This window comes from Colletes gigas, unplaced genomic scaffold (assembly GCF_013123115.1).
Source record: "Colletes gigas isolate AHSC1104 unplaced genomic scaffold, ASM1312311v1 Colletes_gigas_Sc00001, whole genome shotgun sequence".
In the NCBI taxonomy this organism is placed as follows: Eukaryota; Metazoa; Arthropoda; class Insecta; order Hymenoptera; family Colletidae; genus Colletes; species Colletes gigas.
The window spans coordinates 1,423,356-1,447,156 of record NW_025106630.1 but is presented as its reverse complement, the minus strand read 5'-3'; the positions used below and the strand labels follow the sequence as shown (position 1 = coordinate 1,447,156).

At 38.7% G+C, this 23,801-nt stretch overlaps 1 protein-coding gene across 4 annotated transcripts in view; it reads left to right on the top strand.

Annotated features, from left to right (window-relative positions):
* LOC122397704 (protein split ends-like) overlaps window positions 1-23,801 on the top strand; it is a 418,491-nt gene that overhangs the window by 261,691 nt on the left and 132,999 nt on the right. For all 4 annotated transcript variants that reach the window (XR_006259141.1, XR_006259140.1, XM_043397055.1 and 1 more), the window contains exon 2: window positions 16,794-16,917. Coding sequence is in view for 2 of the 4 variants with exons in the window: in XM_043397055.1 (XP_043252990.1) it covers window positions 16,794-16,917 (124 nt within the window). In the remaining 2 variants the exon portion in view is untranslated. The remainder of the gene's footprint in view (window positions 1-16,793; window positions 16,918-23,801) is intronic.

Genomic DNA, 23,801 nt, shown 5'->3' with positions numbered 1-23,801 from the left:
AAGGCGGAGTCGCTTAAGCGTGAAAACGGCATAATTCCTGCGAAAATTTAGGGCTTTATTTACTCGCCGCAAATGGAATTTTCCGACTTCCGTCGAGGGTCCCGTGCCTCAAATAAAAGAGATTCCTCGCCGTGCCGCGGCCGATAAACAAGGCTTACTGCCAACTTTACGACTACGGGCTCAGGTGCTCTAAGCACTCCATGCGTCAGCTTCTTGTTCCGCGGAGCTTATCAATCGCTCGAGATGCAAACCACCCTGATCACCCGGAATTACGACGGACGACCGTGCAAATTAGCCCTTGAATTCCTGGGAGAGCGATGGAACCACCACGTTGTACCCGGGGAACGAGTTTTATGGGCCTGTTACGGATTCGTTTAATGGCTGATACGTGTGTGCTTAGAAAATGCCGGAGAAAAGGGCTCAGACTCTCCTGGGCGGCGAGAATTCCGCTGGAGAACGTCGATCATCCGGAATATTATAAATTTTTGCGTTACTGCTTCCTTCAGGGGATATTTTTTAATGCACTGTTGTTTTCGTTTTAATTCACGTTTTTGGAAGATGGTGTTTTTTGATCGCGTTGTCGCGGATGATGGCAAATCCAACCCCCCGGCCTGTTTTGGATGCAGCGGTGTATATTTTTTGGGAGTTCAGGTATTGCTTGCATAATTGTTGGAAATTATATCTATGTTCCGTGTCACTTATTTGATCTTTATGAAGTTTTGCAAGATCTACGTTTATTTAAAGAATTTTTTAAGATCTATGGTGCTGTTTTCTTGTGACCACGTACAATAGGTGATGACGATGTGATCAGAGCTAGGCTACTGAACTTATTCTACCATAGAAAGACATTGGTGATTTGGGTTTTTTCCTTATTAAAGATGCACCGTTGTTATTTATTAGTTACTTTTGAAAATTGCATTTATAAACACTAGAACTACTGACAATTATAATGTGTTTATTTGTACTGAATAAATTAAAACGATAAATACTCAAAGAAATATACAGGGTGGCCGGCCACCGCTGGGAAAAATTTTAATGGGCGATTCTAGAGACCAAAATGAGACGAAAATCAAGAACATCAATTTGTTGATTGAGGCTTCGTTAAAAAATTATTAAAAAATTAAATTAAAAGATTTCAAATCGTTCTAAAAAAATTATTTTTGGTTGTGAGAGTCAATTACAATCATTTTTTTATTAATACATGTACTCTCAAATTCCTATGCACTTTCAAGAAAAAAATTCCTTAACGAAAATATAATTTCTGGCCAGAAATGGTTCTCCGAAATTTCATGCGAATCTTTGAAACATCATAACTCCTAAACGGATTGGGCGATTTTAATGTTTCAAAATGCAAACAACGCGTATTTTGATGTAGAATATGTAGAGATTCCAAGAATATTCGAAAAGTTGTTCCTTAACACCGTGAAGTGAGAAACCCCCATAAAATTGGCCCAATTTTCAAACGTCCATAACTTCTACAATAGTAAATGTATCTCATTGAAATTTTTTTGTGAATTAGAGCTCATGGGTGCCCCCCAAAAAGTATTAGGCAACATTTTCGTACAGCGTCAAACAAATTTATTAAAAATCGAAAACGAATTTTTAAGAAAAATCGACATGGTGCTGAAATTTTGTCGGCGAAAAGAAAAATTTCAAATCGTTCTGAAAAATTATTTTTAATTGCGGGGGTCAATTACAATCATTTTTGGTGAATAGACGTACCCCTAAGATCCTAAGCACTTTGGAGAAAAAAATTCAATAGGTGCCGAAATTTTTCGGCGAAATAAAGAGTTTTAAATCGTTCTAGAAAGATTATTTTTAATTGCGGGGGTCAATTACAATCATTTTTGGTGAATACACATACCTCCGAAATGCTACGCATTTTCGAGAAAAAAAATCGAGTAGGTGGATTTTGTCGACAAAATTAAAAAATTTCAAATCGCTCTAAAAAAATTGTTTTCGGTTACAGGGGTCAATTACAATCATTTTGTAATACGCATTTTCAAAAAATAAACTCTTTACCGAAAATATACTGTGTGGCCGGAAATGTTTCTATGTTTCTGTTTTTTGATTTTAGTTTTATTTTGTGCCTCTAGAATTTTCCATTAAAATTTTTCCCAGGGGTGGCCGAACACCCTAGACGCGATGGAAATAAATGTTGTTATACTACTATTGTTTTAGAGGGACTCCCCCTATACATTAAAAATATGGCCACACAGCTAAACAGGTGAACAATTTTGTCGAGTAAAAGGAAATCACGAAAAGAAAGAATATGCCGCGAGGCTGTTATCGGAGTACGCTCGATCGAGTGGAATCGTCGATCTCGCCAGGAAAAAGGAACCGCGAAAAGCAGCAGACGATACCTTGGCCGGTAGAAATTTCCGACCGGGGACGTATTAATTAATTCAATTAGAGGAAAGGAAACAGGAAATTGCAGGCGTTCTATTTCGCTACGTTTTGACCGAGTAAAGAGGCCTGCTCGTGAATATAAATCGCGCTCCGCATCTGTTGTCTCGGCATTAATGATACCGGTTCACGAATACCGACAGTTCCGAAATATCCGGGTCCAGAAAAAGAGATATTCGATCGCCGTGAGTATCGGCAGTCGGCTAATTTCGCGTAATTGCCGGCAACCTCGTCTACCCCGGAGAGGCGGCTTTCGATTCTTTCTTTTCTTTCCTCTTTTTCTCGGTGCCTCGCCCGGGTGGATGCCGTGATTACGCTCGAATGAAAAATGCGACCAGGGCAGAAAAACGGAAGGGTATAATTATTATTGAAAACGGGTAGCGGGAGCATATTAATTAACCGGCAGCTTCCCGTTCCCGCGATCCCTTTTATCCTCGATGCGCTATTCCAAAATATCCGCCAGCCATCAGGATATGTTTTACGAAATATACGATAGCCCTCTAACGAGATTATCGACGAGGAGAGGAGCTCGAAATTTTTGGGAACGAATTATCCCCTTTCGCGGGCAACCAGTTTCAGAAATAATTTTCAGAAATTAATTTTTCGTTGTTTGCAAAAGTGTCTCGTACGATAATCGAATATAAAAATAAAGATTTTGATTATAGACTCTTAGATGGAATCATAGTTCGAACGGATAAATCGATGCAAATTTAAGAATATTAAAATAATTGAGTTCAGAATATTCTCCGTCTATCGGATGGTGCATGTCGATAAAAATAAAAATCATTCTCTCGCGCGAGTTTCATTTTTGCTTGCTACGTGTTATCGAAACCAGGTAATAACAAGAGTACTTACGAGAACGAACCATAGACCAATTACGTTTCATTTTCCTAGTTTACGTTAAATTTCGTTTCTCCGCGTCGGAGCCGGAGTATCTTTGTTTGTGGCACTCGGTAAATCTGCGTATTATTAGCTTGCGTTATTGATTTATTATTTAATGGTCGACGGCGGCGCACGCGCGAGCTAAATCGGGGTTAACTGCTCATTTGACGGAGGTGCATCATGGTTTTTGCGTTTATGGCTCTCGCGGGAAAGGTGAGAGCGAAAGACAAGGAAATTACGAGGATTTCTCCAGAACTACATAATGGTACACACGATATTTCCCTTCCTGCACATAAATAATAACTCGCTCTGAAAATAATCTGTTGTTCGTTGTATTGTTGTTGTGCCGTTCCGTAGGCGATTTATAAGATTTCGCGGCGTCGAGCGAAGCCGCGAGTTTATCACTGATTTATTAACACGCCACGTTTGGCAGCTCGATTAATCAAGCCCTGGGGTAGTCGTTTATTTTTTATGACGTTAATTTATGTTTCTATAAATGAAGGAATAAAATCTGGCACGGAATTCAGCGATAAGGAAAGTCGGTAGAACTAATTTATATACGAACCCGAAGCACGTAGTTTCCAATGTTCAACAACTTTTAGTGGTTGTAGAAACACACGCGGGGCGATTCTCGATGGTTATCTCAAGTTTGGATCGAGAATTAATGTTCCGCAGATGTTACGTAATTATTTATCGGTCCCTGAATACACGAATTGCAATAAAACGTTGTCGAAAAAAATAAGCAACTTCTGGATATAATTCTATTCTCTTTTTGCGCACTTTAAAAGATAATATTAAAATTGTTCGAAATATTTCTGATAATCGAGGTCAAACGGAAAAATGGAAACGCATTCCGCCGGTAAATCCATTATTTCTTTCTAGTTATTTTCAGATAAGATATTATAATGTTACAGTATTCGTATCTCTATTATGTATCTTTTTGTTACTTTGTTGGGCGCGCTATTTACATTGCAACGGAAGATTAAGAGCAATATAAAACAAGGCCGTGAATGATGAGGGGACAATCAAGGTCTTTATAAATAACTCTAACCTTTACACCCCTCCTTTTTCTATCTAGATGTATGCATCTTGTAACATTCCACTGAAAATATTACAGCCGTTAAGCTACCACTCGTTACAGTATCGAATTGCATGATTCATTATGCAATCTGTTAACGCTTCCCGCGAATTAAATTGTGCAAATAATTTTAAAACAGCGCTTACACGCTCGCGTTACGAGCGACGGGTTATTATCAAATATTATCAGACAGTAATTAGACTATCGCGTATCTACGAGGTAAGTAAAGTTAATTTACATTCGTTGCGTTGTTACGGGAACGAGGTTGAAACCCCGGAGGAACAGATTAACGGCGTTACAAATTTAATTGTCCGACGATAATTATTTCAGGAAGTTCCGTTACGCGATGCATACTTTGTTAACGAAGGAGCGTTAACCGCATTCTGTATCGCGCGTTCGATGTTTAAAAATACTCGGTAAACTTCGAGCAAATTGGTTATATGGATATTTCGTTGCATATCGGTCGGCAGAAGGCTCGTTTTGCAAACATTGTAACTGTACAGTCGGGGGCAAAAGTACCTGAGTAGGCACTGCAAAGTCGTTATTAACAATCATAGTGTATTTTGTAAACGTTTATTCATTTTTTTATAGAAAATTACGGTAAATTTTCAAAAATTTAGTCCAGTAAAGATTTTACGAATTTCATTAGAAATTACTGATGGGTCATTTTGACTGCTTTGGTAGTGTCAATCAAAATAGTGTTAGTGTCATATAAGTAAACTTTATTTATTACGTATCTGTGTGGTTTATAAACTATTTGATGAAGAATAGAAAGAAATATTTTCATTTTTATAAGAGTAAATTGCAAACTATTGTGGAAGGATAAAAGCAAGTGGGCATCTTATAAAATTGTAACACTACATTTTGTTGTAATTACTGCTTCTAGATATTGTGGCATCGTATATACAATCTTTACAATTTAATTAAACATATCGTATTTATTGTCAATATAATCTTTGTTTGTAGTTTCAAATGCCATCTGCATATCGTTACAAAGATTTATCCTATTTTTCCGTTTTGTCAACAGGACATCAATTTTCAATCCAATTCAAATTTAGACTCTGAAATTGTTATTCGAGTAATTCTACAAAGGAATCTTAAAAAATTGCATGTGTAGATTTTTAAATATTGTAAATCACTCTTTTGCAATGACTGAAAACTCTCTTACGAGTCAGATGACTGAAGTTAGGGATGAATTATGGAAAGTCTTCGTCGAAATTTGAGTACCTTGCGTCGACAGATACAGAAAAATATTAATCAAAATAGTAATATTGTTTTATAAGTTAATTTTATTGATTACGTATCTGTGTGACGTATAGATTATTTGATGAAGAATAGAAATATTTTTATTTTTGTACAAGTTGCAAACAATTGTGAAAGGACAAAAATAAGTGAACTAAATATCGTGACACACTATTTATTAAGGGAGCAGTCTCATGTGTACATAAATGTTACATAATGCTATACAAAAAATGTTCTCCAATCCACAATACCTGAGATTTATCTTTCAAAATTTAACAGTACATTCTTAAATATATATACTTTCAAAAACCGAAATAAAAAATGATTTTTTCTGAGGTCTCACATGAAACTGGCCCCTTCAATTTTCAATATAATCTGTGTTTACAATTTCCAATGAAACATTAGCATCACCATAAACTTTCAATCCAATTCAAATATAGACTCTGAAGTTGTTATTCGAGTAATACTGTACAGAAATCCTAAAAAAAATGCATATGTAGATTTGTAAATATCGTAAGTCACTCTTTCGCAATGATTGAAAGCTCTCTCAGGCGACCGAATTTAGGGGTGAATAACGGAAAGCCTTGGTCGAAATCCGGAGTGCCTAGCGTCGACTTTCCGCCAGCGATAGAATTTAATCATATCCGCGGCTCAAAGAGGAGAAACGCTGGAAATTCCATCGGAACGTCGTAGAATTGACCGAATGAATCGAAACGTGGCTTGACAGAAACCGAGCAATCATCGTCGAGGGCGCCTGGGGGCGATCTGGCATCGCGAGGAGTCGGTTCCTTCGGAGAGTACCGACGCCTCACCGCGGGTAGCCCCCGATTTTTTCTCGATCCGTGGCGTTTTAGACGCGCACCTCGCATAACGGCCCTCGTTTCTTCGCGCGAGACGATCAGACCGTCCCCCGTGCAATTTATGTCGGCAAATGACTGCAATCTGGGCTTGATCCAACTCGCGAAATCGTTCCTCGTTCGTCCCTGGGCCCCTCTCTTTCCGCCTCATTCGGCCGTTTGTTGGTTGCAGCTACGATCGCGTACACAAAAGTGCAAAACACCCGAAGGAAACGAGCATGGGTTCGTGATCGGGCGCCGTTAACGTTTCACTTTTCGTGGTCGAAAATTATTCGTGCCTGTTCCTCTCCCCCCTCTCATTCCGTGAGCTGGGGCCCCCTTTCCGGCCTGAGCAGCGTTCTGCCCGATAATATCGCGCCCCAGGCCCGCGGATAGAGACCGCTCTCTTCGAGGCGTAATGGACACCGAAATTGATCGGGCACGAACGATCTTGCGAATAGGATTATTGATTTGCGGCACCGCTTTCGTACCGCGATTCGATGCACGGTGGGGGTATTTATCCCATCCGACCGAAACTCGATTTAGTCGGTCTCGTTGCAGGCCAAAGTAACCTTTAACCCAGAAAAAAATGAATAAAGTGCAATTTTCTCGCTGGCGATCGTAAAACATTTTATCAGAATTTTAGTGTGACAAATAGTGAACCTGAGTTTAATTCTTACTTTCTTTGGTAATTCAATTATATTGTATTTAAATTTTGCAAGTTTTTCGTTTTTATTAAATGTTCATACATAGCAATAACTTCCTCGATTACATGAAAAATCAAAAATAAGTAAGGAGAAATACAAGAAGCAATTAACCCTTAAGAGGATTATTGAGGCTGCCGCAGCCCTCCGCAAGTTTAAACTACTTATTATTTTATATATTTATGTAATCCTCCATTAGTTCATTATTTTTTAAATGCTTTAAGGGAAAGTTGATTTGCATTTACCAGTTTGGTAGCAGTCAACGTTAAGTAAATTAATTCAGTTGAGATTGAGAGTTCACTCAAGGATTAAAAATACGATACAAAAGAATCGACTGATGATCACTGATTATGAGGCGTAACATTATTAACAGCCTTCGTTATTTTAAAATCGAGTTACCATACCAGAATCGTGCAATTTGTAAAAGAAACTACACGTGTATTTTAATTTCTGAACGATTTTAGAGTCTGTAGAATGAATAAACATTGAAGATTTTTCTCCATTTCACTGAATGCGACCAATTTGATAGTACCTCGCTGTATACACTTTGAAAGCACAGAATTTGTTCAACGCATTTTACACGTATATAAATTGGAGGTTGGTTGAAAAGATTCAAAGTACATATATAAAAGAGTTGTCAGCATCGAATGTAAAGGTGTTATCAATATCTCTGGGAAACTTCACTTTTGCCGGAATTTTTCCCAATTGCGTCGAATGAACGTATTCAAATTCAGTGCAGGACTTTATTTGACACATAACAATAACAACCGTGGACCTGTGGTAATTAAATAATTAAATATTGCTTGGATACGTGCTGCTGGCGGTTCGTACGACTGAAGTACACAGGTGCTTCGCTAAGTGAAAGGGTTAATGTACACCGTTCGGATGTCCAGCCTTCTTTCCGCCATAATCACCGTACTTCCTGTACTTGGTACTTTGGCCAATTATTTTCCAAAAGCATTACGCGTTATTAATTCGTTTTTCAAATTTTACGTTCACAGAAAGTCTTATTTATCTAACAACTAAAGGCTCAGGTGATCCTTTCTTCGTCATAATAAATGCAATGGAATTGACAATTATACAATGGTTATTGAAAACTCAATTTAAAAAGCAAACTGAAAATTCACAAATCAGTGTTACTTAATAACCAGACTGTGGATCTTTATGCAAATTCATATTTTTATTAATAGAATTAATAATATGGGAGCTTTACAGAAGGTTCTCTCAACCCCTAGATATAATAATTCATATCTTACTGTAAGTATTTCTTATATTTTTGCATGTTAAGTAGATGTAGTTTTTTGAAAATTAAAATTTCCCATAAATGCGTAAACATTCGCGCTCTATTAATAACTTAGGGCTGAAGTCATCCTTTCTCCCTCAAAGAATATATGCAATAGAATTCTCAATTATACAATAGTTACTGAAAACTCAATTTAAAAAGCAAACTAAAAATTCACAAATCACAAGTAATTCAGAATAAAAAATCTGTAATATAAAAGTACTGTAAAGCAAATTTCATGAATCCTATTAATCTCTAAGTGGTGAAAATCTCAATCATTTCACATTGATAAAAAGAGAGAAAAATTGATTAAATTTGTGGTCGTATCTTGGAACAAAAGAATTTTGGCGTGGATAATATTTTCGTGGATGACATCTAATGCCGTCCCTAATATCCACAGATCGTTTCGCGGACGATGATTAAAGTCTGCTACCGACGACGTAACGAAAGGGTTAAATTACCGCAGACGTTCATCGTTTAGTTCGTCTGGCGAAACTTGGACATTTGTTTCATTCGTTTCGACGCGGGGACTTTTTGGGCGGAAAAAGTTCGACGTGCGAGTGCGTGACGCGCGCTCAATTATCTCGCGAGCGGACGTTGTTTTCGAAACTGACTTTCGTCGTTTTCTGACCCACGAATTTCATGTGACATTCGCGGTGGGTGGGTTACCAGAAAAAAAATTATAACGCGTTCTATCTTATGCGTTACAATTTTTGCGTGAAATACTTTTACATGGATAATGATGGTCGCTTCTCGTGATCGGGACTGTGACAAATCGGAGGCTGAAAAGGCCTCGTGCCCCTGGGCCTTACATTACAGGGGACCCAATAATGATAAAAAATTAAATTAACTTTGACGTACCGTTCTGGTAATTCGTGTAAAAAGTCTGCATAGTTACATTCTAAATGGCATTTATTTCGGTAATTTTCTCACGAAAAGTTTGCAAAATACTCATATAAATATTGTATCATGTATAATAAGAATTAATTTCCCTGCATCAAAAGAACGTATTTGTGTCTCTGAATTTATAATAATGAGATCGATATCTTCCATTGGTTTCTCAGAAAACATAGCACTTTTTGAAAAAAATTGTATTAGAATAATAGACGATGAAACCAACGTATAGAAATATTCAGAACAGTTTTTGTACCAGTTACCGAATATTTAATTCTCTAATTGGAATTTAAATTTTTCCTTAACGAGTGCCGGATAAACAGCTGTTTACGACAATTTATTGCTTGAAATTTTCATTTAAATAAGGATTTCGTCCATCTGCTGCGCGAGGACATTATAAATTCGACCGTAACAACGATTAAAGTAAGTAAACGTAGCCAAACGAGGTAACGAGATCGTTTCAGAAAATTGTATCCGTATCCTAATTTGCACTTACCGAGCCGGACAGGCCAAGCATCCGGTAACTTATGGGCGACATCGTACGTGAAAGCATCGAGCTTATCGCAACGATTTAAAGTTTGATCTTGTACAAACGAGACGGGTGCATGTCGCGGTTGAACCGCGTCGAAGCATCGGGCCCGACGTGGCTTCGTTTTATAGTTAATCGGTCTTTATCGAGCCAGACGGCCGCAGTTTCCGTGTAAATTATTGCTGTCATAAATTTATTGTGGAACGGTAATTATTGGGGTGAAGCCATCCGTCGGAATGGCCGCGAATTACGAGCCAATTCCAATTGGTACGCCTCGGTATATCTAGCGTTGTGACCTGCCTTCGGCGATTTATCACCCGTGATCTTCGTTTCTGCTCTATCCGCGCGCTTAACAATTTCCCTCCATTCGCAAATCTACTCGACTCTTGGCCACTCGCGATCCAACGCCTCTACAATTACGCCAGCGCCTGGAATATCGAACGAAACGATTACTATAACTTACTGCTCCGTATCTGTGCGTTAATTTTCGTCTCTGCTGATTCAACTCGAACAGCAAAACTGGATTTCAGGCACGAAAATAATTTAATGGTGTTTATGATAACAATTTATTAAAATAGAATAGTGAAAGTAAATGCAATGAATTTTAGAAACTGGGAAAAATTTAATGATCAACAGAACAATTTCTGGATTGATCTTCTTAGTATTAATCTACGTTGTTATAAACTGTAATAGGATTTTAAATAACAATATCCCTTTGCCTTTATTACTTCTTATTTTCGTCGTATTTGACAGAACAGTGATTCTTAAAATGAACCCCTGCCGTGATTTGTAATTTGAACACCTCTATCCCTCCCAACTACATCAACTATATCTTTCGGTATCGAATTTCGCCTCCACGAAAGTTGAATGTCTCAACCTCGTATCAATGTTCATTTTACGAATCATCGCTGTAGGTGTTGTAAATTTTTGTTTTATAGCTTTATTTTTTTTCTCCATGCGTGTATTCTTCTGTTTCATCACAATTCAAAGTTTGACACTAAAGTGAAGTTATTGTAACGTTCCTTGGAAAATTTCACATACTTTCGAACACCTGCTGTCGAACACTCTGACCACGCATCGGTGCATTTAAACATCCAAAGATATTTTCGTGTTCGAAAGAACAACATAGTCGAAGAAAGGATTTGTCTTGGCTTCCCACGCTCGGTCCAGAGAGCACTCCCGGAGTACTTGTTGTTTCAAGGAACATGTGGACGCGCTCCGGTGCGCGTGCATGTTACCGGAGAAAAGCGTGTGCGGAGGGTAAACTGTTCGTAGATCACAGATAAGTATAGTCCACGCGTCAACAACATTCCCAGCTTCGGGTACGTACGTGGCCACGAGTCAAGGGTTATGAGAACCTGACTGTTCTAATGTCACGTCTTGTCAGCATCACGCGTGCAAAGCTGTCGGACAGACTAGAAAACCATCCCGGAATTCCTTCTGAGCTTTCGTTTTCTTCTTCGTATATTTGTTCTCCATTAAGCATTCGTTATCGATTATGCTTGCAAACATCAGCAAATAATTTCACTAAATTATTATCGTAGAATTGTCTCACTGGTAACGCTAGAAAAATATAAAAATATAATTGTTAGCGAACGAAAATCACTTGCACTGAGTAATTGTCACTTCGTAAAGAGAAATTACTACATTCTCACGTCAAAAGTCGAATACATATTTAGAATTGCAATATCGTTACAATGAGCATTTATGCGAGTCTTCTGAATGTACGAATGTATGTATTGTGAAAGAAGTAGATAAAAATAATCTGTTTATTATGACGATACTGTATATGTATATAAAAATAATCCCGTCTTTGTGTCTGATTTGTCCACATTTTAATAAAATATTTATTAAATTCGAAAGAGAAAAAGATTCTGTGTAATCCATAAGTTTCTTTTTTCATCCGTTTGACCTCAGTAACACGTGTTGTAAGTTTGGTCCCAACCCTTCTGGACACCCTGTGTACGGGTTAAATATGTCAGAATGAAATTCACCGAATCGGTTATAAATAACAGGTGGAGGGTAGCTACGAAAACAAGAGTGATCGAAGAGGAAAGGGGATGGCACGAGTCGCTGGGGTGGCGTAAAAGTTGACGTTAGTTTCGTTGGCAACAGAATTCGCTTTACAAGGACAAGCAGCTTAGCCAGCCCTTCTAACCGATATAATTCATCCAGTGCCTCTGTACTTCGTGCAACATGCCTCGACACACTTCACGTACTCCCTGGAAACAGGAGGAAGTACCCGCAACCCTTATTTATAGAATCACAGCTGTTAGTTGGATCCGGTGTCGTGGCTTTGCAGGAAAATGCTCTATTCCGCGCGCTGGCAACTCTCGCGTAATATCTATTATGTTAGACACCTCAGAATGCGAAACTTTTCAGGTCGTTCGAATGATTTACGACCCTTCGAGTATCGAAACATTTTTGGAACAGTCTCAATCCCTTGCCACTCAAGTATTTCAGTCCCACGTGTTTCGAACTTTCAACGGTTTAGAATATTCACCATTTCGTAATTCACTTTGTGCCTAGCTTTGACAGCCAGATACGTGGATAAATTTATCTCCATCTAAAAATAAACGACGTTCATTTAAAATTCAGATTTTGTTCTATTTTTTTTTAATTTACCACTTTGGAAATACAGATGAGAATAATATATCAAATACATCGAAATCTCTGGTGAAATGTAAAAAGGGATCGATGTCAAACGTTTTTGTTTATTTTAATATCGTATCGAATTTGCTTTTCACGAAAGACTGATATTTTTCAAAAATTTCTTTAGCTCCCCCAATTTGTAAAATCTACGAAGGTTCTTCGAAACTCTAGTTAAAGGAGTCAGCCATTCTGAAGTTCCGAAAGGGGCAAGAAAAATTCAGCCCTCGCGAGTTTTCGCGTCGCCTTGGAATATTTATCGAATCGTATGCTCGTTCTCGCATTCGTATGCGTATTTTTTTTTTCTCTCGCGGATCTCCCCAAAAATTCGCTATCTACGGGTACGGGGCCACCCTTAGCGAGGAAGTTACGCCGAATATGCGACCGCGAGGAGGAGCACCCTCGAATTCTTATTTTCTCCCTGCCATCCGACCGTTGGGATTCAGTGGTGGGTGTATGGTTCCGCGAATGTTGATACATCGCCAAGGATTTTGCATTTCGAAATCCCGGGATGAGAGGGCGGCGCTGAAAAAGTCTGCTCGAGGCTCGATTCACCGCGAAAATCATGAGAACGTAGTGGAAATATGTAATTTTACCGAAACCAGCTTACTCTCCAGCGCGAATTTATTATCTTATTTAGAGAATTTGAATTTCAATGATACCAGAAAGATCAGCCTCGAAATAAGATACTTGGACGAAACGATTTACCTTTTTACTTTTGTATAAAAGATTTGTTTAATTGCGTTTAGACATCATCGGTTACACTCGATTTACAGAATGATCACCGTTGATAGAAAGAATAATAGCTCTGGTAAATATTCATAGAAGAAAGTGTTAATTATTTTTAAACGAAACAGATTACGGAGCGGCGAGATTCAGCTTGATAGCTGTCCGCATATTTCTCGACAAATTGAATCCATGGTAAATTAACAGCGCGTGTAAATTGCAAATTCGTCTTACCGTGGCAGAAAGTAATTACTCTGAGAATTTTCTTGGCTGATCAACCATGCTTTTAATTACTGTACCGAGCTAGTTTACGCAGATAACCGATAACAACAGAAGCTCGGTTCGCAAAGCATCGCGATGGTGTTTAATTTACAACGAAATTATGCATGCGTTGAATTATACATTCTGAAACTATACTCTAAGTATGCCGCGTTAATAATAATCAAAATGTAATTCAAAGTGTATCAGAACCCAAGATAGCTCACCGACGAGGGTAAATATTATCGTTCGAAATTAAATCAAATCTTAGAGTAGCTATTTACAAAAGTTAACGCGTCTTCCAATAATCACCTAAATAATTGCATTCCAAATGCCCCTCCTCCCCTGCAAATGATGCGTGTTCCATCGACGGTATTCCGTGCGAATATTTTCAGGCTGAAAACGAGCTACTTTTTACCATTGTCCTTTCCAAATGAGATCGCAGTCCTCGAGGGAGTTTCGGGCAACGACCGGGAATGCTTTGGCCGAATTTCTTGCTCGACGGTGATAATAATCCGCGGCTAACTCGCGGCGAAGTAGAAATATGTATTTCATAATTCACGACGGTCGCGACAAAGGGAGAAAACAGGACGCGGAGGCGGGGGAGAAGGGGACGTGGATCGCAGGGAACAAATCGAATCCGGCGCAAATTAGCGCGAACGCTGGTACACGAATTCGTCTTGTTGTCACGAGAAATAATTGCCAGGAGAATTCCTATGGCCGGGGTTTGGACGGGAAAGGCGAACCTTCCCTCGGGGTTATAATGCCCGGGATGAAGCGCCCGAGGTTATTAGTTTAGGAAGCTGCAAAGTACCCCGAAACAAAGTCTCTCTGTCCCTCTATAGGGTAATCAATATACAAGCAGCGACCCTGCCTCCGTTTCAGCTCGTTGATTCAACCTGAACCGCCGGCGAAGATCCCTTCGTTGAATTAGTTGCTTGCAAAGCATCGCTGTCGGAGTCTCGACGTCAGAGAGCGATAGGTGATGACCCATCTTAACGTTCCCGCGGTCAGCCAACCGGCGTCCTTCTCCGTTTCGACGGCCGCGTTTCTAAATTAATTGATGATTTTCGGTCAACCCTCCCGGCCATACAAATAGAAAGTGCTACGGGGGACCAGAAATATGACGTACCGGTGATGATTCTTTAAACGAACGTCACTCCTTGGCGTGTTCATCTTTCGCTCATCTGAGACGAAATTCGACAACAGCAGATATTTATTTTCAATTTACCAATCATGTCTGGAGGTTATTTTAAGAATCGTTACTGTACTGTGAAGTAGCACTCTAAATAAATACTTGAGAAGGCGAATGTATGCATTAAAATATCTAATAAATTTCTTACTTACTGGTCGAGCTAGAGAAATCAAGATTAAAATTGCTACACGGTTTAAAAATCCGAAGAAATGAATAAAAGACAAATGTTTAGATTGTTATAGTAGAACGTTTGAATATCTGTTGGAGCAAGTGTAAAGTGTAAAATATTATGTTTTCGATCATTTACTTTTATTTATGTCGACAAAAATGGATAGTCTCATTTAAAAAATAAATAACAAATTATAAAAGAATAGTCCTAGTTTGTCCCAGATTGTGCAACCACTCTGTGCACTTAATTTTAATTTCATAGTTTTCGTTGAACATACTTGCAAAGAATGATAAACCTTTAGCAAAGATTTCTGAAAACTTTAAATGGCACAAATGTAGGAAACGTTTGAAATTTCCATGAAGTCTATGACGAACATTGTAGCAATTTATCCTTTTATAGACAAGTTTACTGTTTTGTTCTCTCGAGATGGGGTTGAGTTATAGGCAAAGGTCCCTTCTTGAGAAAACGTTAAACCATTACTGTCGTCCAGCCTCGCCAAAGACACGGTATTTGTAGGTAATAAACCGTCTTCTTCCCTTTCGTTGACGCGGTCGTTGAAATTATGAAATGCCTATTTGGCACTCCCCTCGAAACATCAACCGGTACACCTTCTTTACGAGTTGGTTAATTTATCTTTGATATCGCTTGCTCGTTTCCTTTGCCGGAGGTCCCGCGCGGAAACATCCTTGAAACGTGGTCGAAGCAAACGGAAGAGACGTTTCAATTTTCATTTTACATTCTGCCTTTTTGTCGCGTCCATCTGCAGTCGATGGAGTCTCTATTTAATAATCGTTCTTTCGTTCTCTTTTGAAAGCGATTGGAAAAATTATTACGATTCTGCTTCTGTTTTAAATTGAGGATTTAACACTAGAACTACCAAAGCAGTCAAAATAACCTATTCACAATTTTCAATAAAATTTGTAAAACATTTACTCGAATGAATTTCTGAAAATTTACCACAATTTTCTACAAAAGAATGAATAAACAGTTATTTCCATTGCATTATAGATTTCTTCGCGTATCTATCGTTTTAATTTCTTTGGTACAAATAAATACACTATAATTGTCGGTAGTTCTAGTGTTAATTACTGTTTAGGATTTATCCAAACTGATATTTACATATTTATAGTGTGCTACGCTCCACTTTCGAATCTTGTTTTTGATCATCGTTTCGATCATTTTAGAAAATATGTATTTGGAAAAAAGTATTTAAAACGCTCAATAATATTCTTTGTTATACAGTTTCATTTCTAGGAGACAAATGTAATGCGTCTGGTTATCGAACTTATTATTTAGTCGATGCTAATCAGAGAGGAAAATTATTACTGTCAAGTTTAAATGATTCATTCGGTGGGAAGGGAGGTGCGAATACTAGTGATTAATTTAACACATTCGCTGCCGTGCGTCATACATGTATTATGACTCGCATTTCTCGCGACAGACCGCCATTCATGCACGGTGGCGATGATTTTCTACTTTATGCCTGTATAAACGTATTAAGTGTGAACTGTAGATCAGTGTCACTTACGCATGACACGTTATTTAGAATATTTGGTTAGCCTGATTAATATGTGTTATTCGTACATAATTAAAACGACTACGAATATAACATAATAAATTAAAAAATATATAATGATAAAAATTAGAATTTTTTAAAATAAAAAATTCTTTAAATAATAATTTTATAGCATCATTAATTGGTTGTAAGAAACTTATAAATCCTGATTTATTTGGACCTTTTCGATCTTGTTAATTTTCTTCTACTAATATAGTGTACAGCCAAGAAAACTATATATTATATTCGCCTATGTAGTTGATAATATTTGTAATGTGAAAGGTGAATTATTGACCGTGGCAGGTCGTATCGTGCGTATATCGTTCGGTTTTATTTTTGATTCGCGTGCATCATACCGTTTCTTAATTTCGTTTTCATTCTGTTGCAGTCCAAGCAGTACAGCGCTGGGTTCGCTGGATCAGCTGAAGGAGTACCTGACGACAGTGGGAACCTGTAAATGCGGTCTCGAGTGCCCGCTAAAACCTGAACAGGTCTTCAACTTCGACCCCAAGGTATGCTCGCTCAGTCATTTTTATCCAGGCGTAGTCACGACGGTTTCATGTATTTCGCGTCTGTTAAATTGCCGCAATTATTACGATACGAGCATACACGACTGCTCTTAGATATTATGAACGGTACTATATTCTCTGGAAATTACGTTCGCAAAAGAGACAAGACGCATTATTTCAGCGAAGAGCAAAATAAATATATTCGTGGATCCTATTAATAAGTAACGATTGGCCATATTTTCTATTTACTCAGAGAATGCCTTCTTTCTTATCATAATTTTAAATTCAAAGAACGGAAAGGGATACAATTTAGGCCCATTAACGATTTCGATATTAACCAAATAGTATATAAATTAATAAGTAAATTAATTTTCACGCTCGACTAGTTTACTCAACAGAGTGACGTATTAAGTAGATAAGGTAAATAAGTGGCCATTGAAAAAGGCGCGGTCGCTAATGGGTATCGTTTACCTTACGATATAAACAATAATAAAATTTCAATTTATTATCGAGTTCGACGATAATGAAATAATATATAAATTAGTAGGAAAAGTTAATTTTCGTTCTTGGAAGGGTTTCGACTCGTTTATTTATTTCGTTCGATAGAGAATGAAAGAGGCACGGTCGCTAATGGGTGTCGTTTACTTTACGATCCACCCTCCAGATACAAGCCCGTGAGTTTATCTGCGTGGAAACAATATTCCGTTGCGAGAATCGATATCCTATAATAGCGTATAGATGCACGCGAGGAAACAATCGCGATTTAAAGCATCCCATGGCGAAGACACACGATTTAAATAAATCTCCCGCATAGCTCGGCGACAAGAAGTCTGAATCCAAGAAACTGAGCCTCGTAAAAACCGCCCGGCGCGTACGTCGAAGCCCGTCGCGAGTAAATCGTAGGCCGTGTAGCAAAACGACGAGCGGTGTTCCTGTCGTAATCTGGCCGGAGAAATCTCCGTTGCCGGCGTTCCTCGTGCAATGAGTCAATACTCTATGTAGCACGAGCGATGATGCTGAGAAATACGCGCGCATGCAACGCTCGAGCCCGGAGAAACGTGCACGCCCGGGGACGACGAAGTACCACGGGAGAATCGCGAGCTCGGAAAGCGTTTTGCATTTTTTCCCGCCCCGGAAAATCCCACGACACTTTGCTCGACGGCGAAAGTTCGCGGGACGATGCCCCGTGAATAGGAAATTGGGACACTTTGCAAAAATTATTACGATTATTTTCTGTTGCGATCACTTGGTACTCAAATTATTGTACGTGTGCGATATTTGCTTCTTCTAGACGGAACGTGCTTCGAAAAGTTGTGGAAGAAAATGTTTCTATAGAGCTCTTTCACCTTAATTTTTCTTGTAAACTACATGTATAAAAAAATGTTTCGAACGAAAGTTGTTTGCTATGAAGAGGAGTTTTCCTTTTTTGTCAAAATGTGAAGAATTCCTTGTGCTTTTTTAACTATGATGTGCAACACTTAATTATACCATTCGAAAGTTTTTTGAATGTAGAATAAAAAATTATTAATATCATGGTAATAACCTAAAATGCTCTAGCTATTGTAGAACCATTACTAGCTGTTAATATAAAAAAAAAACTATTTTGTAAATAGAAGTAACTCACAGTGCAATAAGCAAAATCTGGTAAAAATAAAAAAGGAATGAGAAAGTTTCTTTCCATTTATAGTGAATTACCATTAATAGTGTACGAATATAAATAGGGAGTTAATTATCTAAAATTTGTAGAGGAAAATTTATAGGATTAGCGAGGGTGGTGTCGTAGTCTTCATAGATAGACAGATAAATCGGGCCAATAATAGTCGCTAATAACCCCTGTTGTTGATGCGACTCTAAACTCGTGAAAGAAAAAAATTCCCCAATAACCTAAAATAACTCCAGCTATTCTAGAACCCAATTAGTACGTAAGTTCCCGGTGTACGACTGTATTAGACTCCGAAGAGATTCGCATTCCGGTTGCCCCAGCAAACGTTCCACCATGAAACGCGTTGGCCTTATATGGAACTGGCGAAGCGACGCGCGGACTTACGGAGTCCACGGGTTCAGATCCGCCCAAGAAGATCTTCATTCCGATCGTTCGGATGAGTCCGTTGATGCGGATCTAACGATCGTCAAGAACGGACTCGATGGCATAAGCGAAACTAGAGGTCGGGATGAAACACCGAACACGAATACGAATATGGACACGGGCACGAACACGAACACGAGCGTCAACAAACGATTACTCCTTGGCCAGTTAACCGGTTAACCGTGCGTAATTATCATTGGCGCTGCAATAAGCCCGTAGGAGCTATGCGCGTAGGCATTAACAACGTTAATTTGGACGGGGGACGGTGCGCGGCGGGGCATCGGTTGGGCAAATTAAAAATTCACGAAACTGCCGGACGAGAGAGGGCCAGAAGGAGAGGCCGCGCCCCGAGTACGGGGCGAACACGCTCATCAGTTTTGCTTAATTATTCCGGTAGCATGCGACGATACAGGAGGAAAACGTATAATTATCCGTGCACCTGCTCGCTAAACCGCTCACTCAGCCGCTGCTTACCATCTCGCGCGGTTCTATCCACGGGTCGCGTTAATGCGATCCTTAATTAAACTTTATCATCCGGCGTCGGTCTACGGGAAATTCATAGTAGCATCGATTCGGCCCGTGTCGACGACACGCAACGATCGACGCCGCTAATAATTAATAATCGTTCGCGTATCTGCGCCGCGGCGGTGTACTTACAATATAATCTCCGAACGGGGGGGCTTATCGCTCCATCGACCAATTAACGCGGCCTCGCGACGATTTCGGCCGATGCGTGAGCCGAATTATCGATCGTCGCGGATTAACGAGCTAACGATTAACGGGGGCCGATTGTTACGCGTGTGCACGTTCCCGCCAATAAAGATCCTCTTCGTCCTAAATTTCTATGGTGTTCACGGTACGCTGTCACGGCAACCTCGTGATCTGCGATGGCTTTGAACGAACCTGCACCTGGATTTACCTGTCTCTTGCAAATTGCTAAAAAGGTACAGTAATGACTCTTAAAATAAACCCCCAGACCTATCCTTCGATTCGTTTCAAATATTGTGGAGATAATCTTGATGTCTTATAGTAGTTGCTGTAGTGATTCTTAAAATGAACTCCCAGACCTATCTTTCGATTCGTTTTAAATATTGTGGAGATAATCTTGATGTCTTATAGTGGTTGCAGTAGTGATTCTTAAAATGAACTCCCTGTGATTCGTAAGTTGAACGTTTTTATCTCTTCTAATAATTATTACTGTAATCGACAGTAGGTTTCAGATTCCAAACTTGACGTTACAGAATTCATAAATATTATTTGTTTTTATTGGTATAATGATATAAATATACATCTAAATTAACGGATTGCAATGAAAATATCTACACTGAGGGTCCCCGTAAATCTAGCGTTAAACAATCGCTGCAAACTAGAAAATATCAACCCTCAGCTCTCAACAATGCTTTTGTTGCATTAGTCATGTGCAAGACGCCAGAATATTTAATCACATTTAATCAGTGTATATTTCTATGCTTAAAAATAATTTGTATAATTATCGAGGGTATCTTCGCACAGTCATATAACATAATAAACAAATAAAAATGAATCCGAAATTTTGTACGTGTCCCCACAGAGTCTGCAAATAAAAATAAAGCTTGAATAATGAAAATAATAATTTCGAACGAAGAATTTTGGGAGAAAAGAAACCTCGTAAAAAGCACGATTACTCTAAAGCTCGAAAAAATTAACATTCCAGAATAAATTGGGTACGCTTACGGGGTGGCAATTACGCGGTTCTCGAGATATAATTAGAGAAAAGGACGACGACGTTCGATCATCTTTGGCCATTACTCACGCTCGTTCGCGAGAAACCGTCATCGACGTTATAATTTCTGTGGTATATGCGGAACCGTCGGTACCGCGAGACGAATTCTCGTCGCGTAACCAAGACGTTTTCTTCGCTTCTGGCAGCAAGCCGACCAGATTGTATCAGTCTCGAATCTGCAATGCAAACTCTCTATCTAGCCGCGGACAATGAGCCTGCCAGTCTGGACATCGCCCCGATTTGAAGAAGAAAAACAGATGGCGGAAGAAGAATGAGAGAACCCACGGGTATGTGGAGTGAAATCGGCAGCCACTGGAAAACGACTTCTTGGCTACGTCTCGAGTGTCTCGGACGCTTTTGAATAACGTTCGGGCTGAAATATGAGGCTGGGAGTGCATTACGAGATTACCATAAGCGTGGCAAGAATCGTTCATTTCGTCGAGATGCCGGCTGTTTATCGTCGTACGATGATATACGAGGAATTTAATTGAATTGTTGGTACCCGATAGCGCGTAGGATGCAACGGGCGTCGCGAGAATTGATGTTCGAAATATCGTATAATGTTCAACGCTTTGCTCTTCTGCCTTTTTATCATTTTTTTTTTTTTTTTATTTCTTTTTTCTTCAAATCTAAATACATTCTGGGATGAGTATATTCTTGTATATTCTGTTAGGATCGTTACCGTTGAGTATATAAATAATTACAAGTAACGTTCTATGGCTTGAAGGATGCACCCAGCATCGAACACGGTCTCTATTTTCCTCGAGGAGCAAGCGAAGTTCAAGAATTCGAGTAAAATTCCGTCGAAGAAATTCCAAGACGCTGAGATATTTCTGTTCGACTAGAGTCGATAGGATTCCACAGTCGGAATAGATATACTTAAATGGGGCGGAGGGGTGGATAACTACGCGACAACTAACGAGGCAGAAACCGCGCCAATTAACGAGACATTACTGTTCCGCGTCTGCGACTCCCAGTTTACCTGTGTCAGAAGTTGAAAATTATATTCTCGATCTTACTGCTTCAAACTTTAATTGAAATGACAATTATTTAACACGCGTAGTGCATATTTGCTTGGAAGTTCAATAACTCGAGTTTTACGATGGAGAATTCATAAAAGATTGAAAATGTTAGATTTAATAATGGATTGAGAATTTAAAAAATGGTCTCGCGTTGCAAAATAATGTTAACGTCGATGTTCTAGTTACGTTTGAATAAAATTTACAGCAACGGCGCGGATAATTATCGATTCTGTCTCGCGTATAAATCGAACGTTTCGACCAGAAATAACGAAGTTGGAGCTAGCGCCGAAAAATCAAATCGATCGTATCGAGACTCGCGGCAACAGGTTTAGTGTTCGCGAATACCCAATTACGATGTCCAGGCACCGTAACTATCCGGCGAGATCTCCGAGTGCCATATGCAGGAGACAGGCTCACCGTTTCCCCAAGAATCTTTGATTCGACCAGATTCTTTATCGGACCACCGGTGTTCCTGTCCGGCGTTCTCTCCCTCGCGGTGCTCCTTTTGTAACGCTCGACGTTTCCGCCTATTGTTGCGTGTACACCGTACGAAATCATCGAGGCACGGAACGATTTCTCGGTTTCCCGTAGGCAGAGGAACTTTACATAGAGGCTCTGTTTCGAATTCCCTGAAATTGCGTCGTTAATGGTGAGAACACCAGGGAACCGGCGATAAGAGGGCTCGATAAGGGTGACAAATTATTGATAAATTTGATCGTAGAAATTATGGATTGCTCGGGAAGGGAAGTTCGTTTCGAATGGAATCGGTTCTGACCTCCGAACGTTAATTAAAACGGTCGTATTTATCGTTGATTTCTTTCTCTGTTAGTTTTGCGATATTTAATCGATTATAGTAAAAATCCTTTTACTGGAAAAAAATAAGTTTAGTTAGAAAACACATGAAATTCACACTGATACAAGGATGATTCGTTAAATTAACATAGCTTCGGGGTTGGCATTTTTACGCTTTGGTTTATTTTACGAATCATTATTGTGCAAATTGTTCTAGTCATAATTATTTATTTCAGCATTGCTACCAAATAAACTAAATTGAAGATCAAATAATGTAAAAAGCCACTTTATTTTATTTATATTATTAACTCACTCATCATCAAGTCTTATATAGGGTTCTTAATTTGGAACACCGCAATATTAAAGAATCGTGATTTTGCCATCTATTGGCGATGAATGCAATCGATTACAATTGTCATTTGTTGCAATTAGTTTTTAACTATAATTTTTGTGTTCGTAGAAGAATATTGAAAAAAATATCGCATTCTGAGTTTTTACAAAGTGATCTTTGACCTAATATTATACTGGATAAGGTAAATGTATCAGCTCTGTGTTAGCTCGATTATTTCTTTAAATATAAATATAAATATAAATATAGAGGGTGTTCGGCCACCCTTGGGAAAAATTTTAACGAGAGATTCTAAAGGTCAAAATGAAACGAAAATCTAAAATACCAATTTGTTGGTTGAAGCTTCGTTAAGAAGTTATTAACAAAATTATTGTTAAAAATTATTAGTAAAATTTGTCTACTAGCATGAATTTTTTTCTCGTAAATGGTAGGATTTCGGGGGTATATCTATTGACCAAAAATTATTGTAATTGACCCTTGAAACGAAGACTAATTTTTTCAGAATGATTTAAAATTTTTTTTTTCGCCGAAAAATCTCAGCACCTAATCCCCTGTTAATTTTTCTTAAAAATTTATTTTTCATTTTTAATAAATTTGTTTGACGCTGTACGGAAATGTTGTATAATACTTTTTTGTAGGTACCCATGAGCTCTATTCCAGAAAAAAGTTTCAATGAAATATATTCGCTATTGTAGGAGTTATGGACGTTTGAAAATTGGACCATTTTTATGAGGTTTTTCGCACTTTACGGGTTTAAGGAACAACTTTTCGAATAGTTTTGGGATCTCTACATATTCTTCACCAAAAATATGCGACGATTGTAGTTAAATAGTATTGCATATTACGAGCATTATGAGCCTAATATGGAAAATAAGG